Source organism: Nematolebias whitei, chromosome 12, assembly GCF_014905685.2.
Source record: "Nematolebias whitei isolate Nwh7 chromosome 12, NemWhi1, whole genome shotgun sequence".
NCBI lineage: Eukaryota > Metazoa > Chordata > Actinopteri > Cyprinodontiformes > Rivulidae > Nematolebias > Nematolebias whitei.
This window is the reverse complement of record NC_056509.1, coordinates 16,336,420-16,346,045: the sequence shown is the minus strand read 5'-3', so window position 1 is coordinate 16,346,045 and position 9,626 is coordinate 16,336,420. Positions and strand designations below refer to the sequence as shown.

At 39.7% G+C, this 9,626-nt stretch overlaps 1 protein-coding gene across 1 annotated transcript in view; it reads right to left on the bottom strand.

Moving 5' to 3' along the window:
• hsf2 (heat shock transcription factor 2) overlaps positions 1-9,626 on the bottom strand; it is a 162,762-nt gene that overhangs the window by 3,427 nt on the left and 149,709 nt on the right. Inside the window, exons 10-14 of the mRNA XM_037686099.1 lie at positions 7,248-7,329; positions 4,996-5,129; positions 4,526-4,834; positions 1,133-1,235; positions 854-920 (exon numbers count right to left, since the gene is read on the bottom strand). Coding sequence (XP_037542027.1) covers positions 854-920; positions 1,133-1,235; positions 4,526-4,834; positions 4,996-5,129; positions 7,248-7,329 — 695 coding nt within the window. The remainder of the gene's footprint in view (positions 1-853; positions 921-1,132; positions 1,236-4,525; positions 4,835-4,995; positions 5,130-7,247; positions 7,330-9,626) is intronic.

Sequence of the window (9,626 nt, the reverse complement as noted above, 5' to 3'; positions counted from 1 at the left end):
AGAGAGAGAGAGAGAGAGAGAGAGAGAGAGAGAGAGAGAGAGAGAGAATAATTGTCTCGTTTGTCTCCATGTGGGACTGTGATGGAAGGGGCAGGTAAAGGAAGGAGAGGAGAAAGAAGGAAAGACAGAAAGGAAGGAGTGGAGAAAGAAAGAAAGAAGGAAGTAAGTAGCATGTAAAGGAAGGAAGAAAGGAAGGAAGGAGCGGAGAAAGAAGGAAAGAAAAAAGAAAGGAAGTAGCGGGTAAAAGAAGGAAGGAAGGGAGTAGTGGGTAAAGGAAGGAAGGAAGGAAGGAGAAGAGAAAGAAGGAAAGAAAGAAAGGAAGGAAGAAAGGAGTGGAGAAAAGGGAAAGAAAGGAAGGAAGGAATGAAGGCAGGAGTGTAGAAAAAGGAACGAAAGGAAGGAAGGAATAAGTGGGTAAAGGAAGGAAGGAAAGAAAGAAAGGAAGGAAGGAAAAAAGAAAGAAAGAAAGGAGTGGAGAAAGAAGGAAAGAAAGGAAGGATGTATGTTTAAAAATGATGAAGGCACCAGCTGATGAATCGTCTCTACACTCAGACACTGTGACAGAGAGGAACAGATCGTGTGCATTCATGGTCCTGATATAATCTAAACATTAAACTTCTGACCATCGCAAGTTGTACATACCTGGGTGTTCGCCTGAACATCAAACTGAACTCTGACGAACTCAGAGTCCAGATGTTCCAAGAGTTTACTAGAAACAGCTGGAAGTCAGGTCAAATCTGATTGGTGAGCATGGTTTCAATCCCAAAACAAACATTCACAGAAACAGCACTACAACCTGCACATCAGAATCATGGACTATGAGGGTGGTCAGTTTTCGAGTAATCTGACCCACCTGTGTTATCGTTCTTCTGTCTGCCTTTGATTGGCTGGTTCATGTTCTCTCTAGCAGAAATACTGCCCTGAAAACACGCAGGAACACATAAATACACAACACCAGTTCAGTATATAACAGTGTAAACAGAGTCAGTACAAAGACATAAGGTCAAAGTTAACTCCTTTTGTTCTACATTACTTTGACCTTACTGTTAGTTTGTTCTGATAAACTGATGATTAAACTGGTCAGGATAAATCAGTCTCATGTGATTTTATTAATTCTCTGAAGTGATTTTACCTCATGAGTGTCAAAATCAACACCAAATTGTTTTTCATAAAGCATGGCCTGAAAGTCCTCCAAACTGCAGTCAATGCTGTCCAAGTAGTCCATGAGCTCCACCCTGTCAGGACACACAAAAAAAGACCTATTCCATCAGAACCAGAAACAACTGCAAGAATTCAAAAGCACTGGCCACCCAGCCTTGTCCTTTACCTGCCTTCACTTGATTTTTGTAATTTATTTATCAGTTTTGTCATTTTCAAATTATTTTAGTGACCTTATAGAGTTGTTCTTTCAATAACAAAGGGGAAACAAATACATTTGTGGTTGAGCATAAAACTAAAAACAAAGTAAAAACACCAAGCTCATCCTAGTCTTCCACTTGTGTGGTTCCACCACTTTAAACTCGGGTCCTCTACCAGAGGCCTGTGAGTTTGAGGGTTCTGTTCTGTATCTTAGCTGTTTACTTAATTTGTCTTTAATGGATGGTTATGTACCACAGAGCTTTAAGGATGCTGTAATTAAACCATTACTTAAGAAGTCTGATCTTGATTCAGAAATTCTGGCCAACTATAGACGTATATCTAATCTAACTTTCATCTCAAAAATTCTAGAGAAAACAGTTGCAGGTCAGTTGCGTGAACATCTACAAAGAAATAATCTGTTTGAAGAGTTTCAGTCAGGGTTTAAAGCTTATCATAGCACAGAAACAGCACTAGTAAAAGTCACTAATGATATTCTCATGGCCTCAGATAATGGACTTGTGTCTATACTGGTCCTGTTAGAGCTCAGTGCTGCATTTGATACAGTTGATCACAATATTTTACTACAGAGGCTTGAATATGATATTAGGATTACAGGAACAGTTCTAAAATGGTTTAAATCATATATATCTGATAGGTTCCAGTTTGTAAATGTACATAATAAATCTTCTTCATACACCAAAGTTAGTCATGGAGTTCCTCAGGGCTCAGTGCTTGGGCCAGTATTCTTTACTTTATATACACTTCCATTAGGTAAAGTTATTAAACAGCATGGGATAAATTTTCATTGTTATGCTGATGACACACAATTATATTTGTCCATTAAACCCAAAGAATCCAATCAGCTACTTAGACTACAAGCATGTCTTAAAGACATAAAAACCTGGATGACCCTTAATTTTCTCCTTTTGAACACAGACAAGACTGAGGTTTTGGTTTTTGGACCTGAGCACCTTAGGAATAATTTTTTCAGTCTTTCTCCCTCCTTAGATGGCATTAATCTGTCCTCCAGCTCTAATGTTAAAAATCTTGGTGTTATTTTTGATTAGGACATGTATTTTATCCCCCACATTAAAAACGTTACTAGAACTGCCTTCTTCCATCTGCGTAATATCGCTAAAATTAGAAACATCAAATCTAAAAATGATGCAGAAAAACTGGTCCATGCATTTGTCACGTCTAGACTGGACTATTGCAATGGTTTATTATCTGGATGTCCAAGTACGTCTTTAAAACGTCTTCAGTTGATCCAAAATGCTGCTGCCAGTGTCTTTACTGGAGTTAGTAGGAGAGATCATATTCCTCCAGTTTTAGTTTCTCTCCACTGGTTCCCTGTCAAATCCAGAATAGAATTCAAAATCTTACTTCTAGCCTACAAAGCTCTCAACAACCTGGCTCCATCTTATATTACAGATCTTATTGTTCCATATTTTCCTAACAGAGCACTTCGCTCTCAGGCTGCAGGTCTATTTGTGGTTCCTAGAATTTACCAGAACAGAATGGGAGGCAGATCCGTCAGTTATCAGGCTCCTCTCTTGTGGAACCAACTTCCAATCTCTGTCCGTGAGGCTGACACATTATCCAGTTTTAAAACTAGGCTTAAGACTTTCCTGTTTGCTAAATCCTATAATTAGGGCCGGCTTGGGTTTCCTGAGCTGTTCCTTAGTTATGCTGTTATAGTCTTAAGCCCCCAGTATACTCCTGCGTACGTCCATACGCAGAGGTACGCACGTACATACGCAGAGGTACGAGCGTACCCCCCAGGGCATGTCCGTGCAAAGCTCAAATTTTTACGATCGCATACGAGTATGCGGTGTCGCACAATAAACTGCCCTGCGACTAACTGTTTTGTATGAGACACCAATGTATTAAATTCCCTTTCTTCATCCCTGATCTGGCCTTTTCTTTTGTTTTTTTGCCAAGAGGCAAGTGAGCTCTTCCTCCTCCGTTGATGCAATGACTGAAATGGTGAGAAATGAAAGAATTTGTCACGAGCGAATTAAACCCAGGTCCAGCATGGCTGCGGGAGGGTCTGGAGATTTCCTGGTGGGTTGGTCTGATGTGTGGGCTGTAGAGCCAGCGCTCCCTGTTTTTTTTTTATTTTTTAGATCTTTTTATTAACAACATATAAACACAGAACACAGCTGCGGCTGCTGCCAGCGCTCTTTTTTTTTTCTTTTTCCGACCTGTCAATCAAACCAGTAGGCGTGTCAGCAAATGACCAATCGGCGACCTCAATTTGTCCCGAAGGTAAGCATCCCTTGTCTGTGAAGCTGCTCTGCAGCTGCTCAGGGTGTACGCTGAAGTATGAAGTCTGAACCCTCTGCGTACGGTACACAAGTACGTACGCGTGAACGGACGTACGCGGCAGTATACTGGGGGCTTAAGACTGCTGGAGGACAAACTGACCACACTTTTCACTTTGCTTCTGTCTTTACTTACTCTGCTCAACCTGTTTTGTATTTGTAATAATTTTTTCTATCCTTAACATGTGGTTTTTTTTTGTCTTTCAGATACACCTGGACCTATACCTGGACCTACCATTCTGTGTTCATCTGTCTCTCCTTCCTGTCCTCTCAAACCAGCCGGTCAAAGCAGATGGCCGCTTGTCCTGAGCCTGGTTTCAGTCCTAGGAACGCCTCAGGGTCCCCCAGGTGGAACTGTAATACAGTATGTCGATGGGGAGAGGGATGTCCAAGTTTCTCTCCTCGACCTGTTGCCTCCATGACCCAACTTTGGATAAGTAGTAAGTAAATTCTCTCAGGATATATGTGTCAACTCAGTAGAAACTACCATTTGAGATTGTTGTCAGTTTTACATATATTAAAAAAATCTACAACATAAACTATTAATTGTCAGAGGGCAAATAGTTTTGGCCTTTGCTTTTTTGTGACTTTTACTTGTTGCAATTAAAGAAATCAGTAAAAATGTTATTTTGTCTTATAAAGATGTCTATTCTTGTGGACACAAAACCTAAGTGGTTAGGTTTATGGCCCATGTCACTGAAAATACAAGTTTTATTTGATTTAGATATTTATTTGATACAGGGAGGCAAATAAATACATTGGCCATAAATGTATGAAACTTATGAAACTACAGAATAGTTATGTATACTTTGGGGGAAAAAAACATTGAAGTTTCCACTTACTTGCCCAGCAGATTGATGTTTTGTGATATTGCTCCATTATCATTCAGTATAGAATCCATTATCTTTACTGGGTCTTCTAGATTCAGACTTGAGGGCTTATTGAGCTGCAGGGCACTACTGGTTGGTCCACTGGTTGGTCCGCAAGTGGTTGGGTCATAGCCATCTGAGGTGATTCTTTTCAGGTTGTTATCTGCTGCTGACTTTTCTGTGTGTTTAACATCATCATCATCTGTACAGCTAGTGCTCACCTCGGTGTCAGCTGACAACACCTCACAGTCTTCCAGCTCTAATTCAACTATTTCTACATCACTGAAAAAAAAGGGAGAAAAAAGAACGTCATTAGAAAGATATGAAAATTCCTTCTAACAAGGTAACAGCTTATCTTGTTTTGTAGTAAAGAGCACACCTTAAGCTGAACATTTTCTGCAGATGAACAAATGCTCTAACAGAGGTCAGGTTAGGAATCTTACCCTTGCTCATGGGCTCTCGGAGATCTGTGTGTGATGTCAGCTGTTCCATCAGCATCGCTCCTCGTCAGGTCACAGATGACAACGTCATCTGAAATCTCTGCATCCTTTACACCATTCAGACTGTTGACTGACATCTAAACACAGCACACAAGATTAGAAATACGGGATTATTTAAAACATATTACACCAGATCTACAAATGAAGAAAAGACATCTTATGGAAACGGTTAGTTGTGTGTGATGGTTCTAGTTTGTTAAACCATTTCATCTATCCATCCACTGGTAACAGACCCAGGAGAGAAACTTAGTCATGCTTCTCTGCAGCAACTCTCTAGATCCTCCTGGGGGGTTCCAAGGTATTCAATGGCTAGCAAGGATACATAATCCCTCCATTGAGTTCTGAGGCCACCCGAGTTTTCTTTCTACCTGTGAGACACGCCTCTAAAGTAATAGGTCCAGGAATCATCCCAATTAAATACCCAACAACCTCAACTGACTGCTTTTCAGGAGGATAATCAACAGTTTTACTCAGAGCTCCTGTCAAGACAATGAAGGTCTTTACCTTGTTTCTTAGGTTGAGCCAAGCAACCCTACGGAGGAATTTTATTTCAGCTGCTTGGATCCATGATCTCTTTCTTTGTCATGATCCAAACCTGACCATAGGTGAGGGTTAGAATGTAAATGGACCAGTAAGTCAAGACATTTGCTTTTCAGCTCAGCTCTATCTTCACCATAAATGACTTGACTAACATCCTCATTAAATTAATTGAAAATTAATATTAATCTTAATATTAAATCAATATTAATATTATATCAATAAATATTATCCATGTCATTTTTATTTTTAGTTTTGCCAATTTCTGTTTGGACAGGATTTGTCCAATAAAAAAGGAATGAGTTTTAAAAAAGTAATGTGAATTTTTTTTTTCAGGCTGTGATAAATAAAAGATTGACTAACCTATTGTGGACAATAATTAAATTATATATACATTAAATATATAATTTATTTATAAATAAATATAAATTATATACAGCATAATTTTCACTGTAAATAAGTTGTTTTTGCATAAATTAGCATGCCTGGGACTTATACAGTGAAGCAATGTATTTGTTTCTTGTCTATATTTATAACCCAATTTGTGGCTGAGATCTGACCATTTCGGGGCAGCACGGTGGCGAAACCGGTAGAGCTGCTGCCTCTCAGTGAGCAGGTCTCTGGTTCAAATCCCGGTCTGGAGGCCTTTCTGGGTGGAGTTTGCATGTTCTCTCTGTGCGTGCGTGGGTTTTCTCCGGGTACTCCGGTTTCCTCCCACAGACCAAAAACATGCATGTTAGGCTGATTGGTAACTCTAAAATTGTCCCTAGGTGTGAGTGAGAGAGTGAATGGTTGTTTGTCTCGTTTGTCTCTATGTGTCCCTGTGATGGACTTGCGACCCGTCCAGGGTGTACTCCACCCCTCGCACAGTGATTGCTGGACATGGGCACCAGCGACCCCCGTGACCCAAAATGGAAGAAGCGGGTAAAGATAATGGATGAATGGATGAATTTGACAATTTCATTCATTCTAACATTGAAAATATTGAACACTAATTTTCAGCCACTAGAGGGTCCTCAACTTATATGGCAAGCCAAGTATCTCATTAATAGGTAAAAGTGGCTATTAACGAGACACTTGGCTTGCCATACAAAGCCACCTCCATCTCGCTCTGGAACTCCTGGAGCAAACAACAGCTGCATTTCACCATCCTGGCGCCCAGGTGAAATGTAGCTGATTTGACCATTAAAGTGCATTTATTAAGCAAAAGTTCAACTGAGACACACATTTACTATAATTTCAAGCAAACATATAATTGTTTTTAAGAGTTAATCTTGTTAAACTCTTGTTAAAGCCCTCTCGTCACACTCCCGTGGCCGCCATTTGGCAGCCAATAGATTTTTGGCACAACACCGGCCCACATTTCAGGGTGGTCAGTGGTGACGCGTAACAAATGCGACACGTCAGTGGTGACTCACAATAGATGTGACGAAGCAACATATTTGTTTTTATCCACTTTATTAAACATATATGAACTGATGCGTCTTATACGGTGGTGCGACATGTATGGTGGCAAGTACGCAATAGTTATGTAAGGTGGTCTTTTTCCCCCCATAAGAAGCAGTTCATGCCATAAACTTAAAGGACCCTCTGAGGGTTAATCCAACAATAACGGATTAGATTCAAAACAACGTTTGAGATCACCTAGTGCTTCTTACCTGATCAACACATGACTTCTCATCATAAATCTCATGAATGTATTTGGGTTTTTTTCCATTGCTGTTCATAAGAATTGATCTGCTAAAAGAAGAAAATACTTGTTTTACAATATTTACATATCATTTTTACATTATTTCAGACATTTAGTATGTTTTAGTTTTATTCAAGATGGTACCAAGTCTTAAACAAACAAAAAAAAGCTTTACGAAAATATGTCACCAATAATTTCCATAAAGAAAAAAGTAAGGAAAACAAGCATATCAAAACATTTTAATGGAATGAATGCAATTCAAATGAAACGCTGCTGCTGTTACGGTTATTAGAATGAAGTAAAAATTAAAACTACAACCCTAATTCAAAAATATGTTTAGATGTGTAAAATGTAACCAAAAAAATAATATAAGACAATTTATCAATCTGATGGCACCAAGACATTAAAAAAATACATATACAGTGAGGAAAATAAGTATTTGAACACCCTGCGACTTTGCAAGTTCTCCCACTTAGAAATCATGGAGGGGTCTGAAATTTTCATCTTAGGTGCATGTCCACGGTGAGAGACATAATCAAACAAACAAAAAATCCGGAAATCACAATGTAAGATTTTTTTAAATAATTTATTTTTGTGTTACTGCTGCAAATAAGTATTTGAACACCTGCCAATCAGCAACAATTCTGGCCCTCAAAGACCTGTTAGTCCGCCTCTAAAAAGGACGGGTTAGGGTTAGGACGACTGCACTGTATTAAGGAGAGGATGACTGGGGCCATGTATTGAGAGATGTTGGGGAACAACCTCCTTCCCTCAGTTAGAGCATTGAAGATGGGTCGTGGCTGGGTCTTCCAACATGACAATGACCCGAAGCACACAGCCAGGATAACCAAGGAGTGGCTCCGTAAGAAACACATCAAGGTTCTGGAGTGGCCTAGCCAGACTCCAGACCTAAACCCTATAGAAAATCTTTGGAGGGAGCTCAAACTCTGTGTTTCTCAGCAACAGCCCAGAAACCTGGCTGATCTAGAGAAGATCTGTGTGGAGGAATGGGCCAATATCCCTGCTGCAGTAAACCTGGTGAAACACTACATGAAATGTTTGACCTCTGTAATTGAAAACAAAGGCTACTGTACCAAATATTAACATTGATTTTCACAGGTGTTCAAATGCTTATTTGCAGCAGTAACACACAAATAAATTATTTAAAATTTCATACATTGTGATTTTCGTATGGTTTTTTTTTTTTTTTTAGATTATGTCTCTCACAGTGGACATGCACCTAAGATGAAAATTTCAGACCCCTCCATGGTTTCTAACTAAGTGGGAGAACTTAGAAAGTCTCAGGGTGTTCCAATACTTATTTTCCTCACTGTACATGTAGGCCTCCGCCCGTTTAATGATGGATGTGTTCTCTTCACAAAGATGGCTTCCGTCACGCCTCTCTCAGACCAGTGTTCCTCTCTATCGAGGATGTGAACATCTTCATCCCTGAAAGTGACCGCTGGCCTGCAGATGAGTGTAGAGTTTGCTTGCATCTCCTCAGACTGACGAAGTCTGTTGAAATGTTTCGTCTTTTAGCCAAAAAAGAAGAACCTGTCCAGAGAACCTGAATCAACCTTGTTACATGTATCTAATTGGGAAGACTTTGAATCTCCTATGCTCATCTACAGTTCATAATATCAAAAGACTTCAAGAAACTTAATAAATTGTGCCCAAAGGACGTGGTTGAATGTCAAGATTGGATGGTCGTGATCTTCGAGGCCTTGACGGCCACTGCATTAAAACCAAGTCCGGTTCTGTCTTGGACATCGCTGCATGAGCTCAGGAACACTAACAAAAATATTTGTCTGTAAATATAGTCCACTGTGCCATAAACTAATGCTGGTTAAAACTATCACGTAAAAAAATATAAATAAATAACTCTCATCTGTGAACACCATCCAGAACCACTGCCGTCTTCTCTGGACCAAAGTTAATTTCAAATGGACTAAGGCGAAGTGGAGAACTGTTCTGAGGTCAGACACATCCAAATGTGAAATTCTGTTTGAAAATCGCAGGTGCCACATCATCCATGCTATATGGACAAGGACCATCCAACCTGTTATCAGTGCACAGTTCAAAAGCCTGCCTCTCTGATGATATGGGGGTGCATTGCCCAGGCCATACACATCTGGAGACCAGAATTGTTGCAAAAAGGTATGACAGGTTTTGTTTACATTTTACAAAATGCCCCTACATTTTTCTAAATACGGCTTGTAAACCAAACTGCTGAACAATCACAAAATGCTGACAAGTTGGTACACTAACGCACAGCATCTTACACTGGGATTCATATTCTGTAAGAAGAGAAGAAATCTGCTCTTGCTCACATTGTTTCAAGACGTTC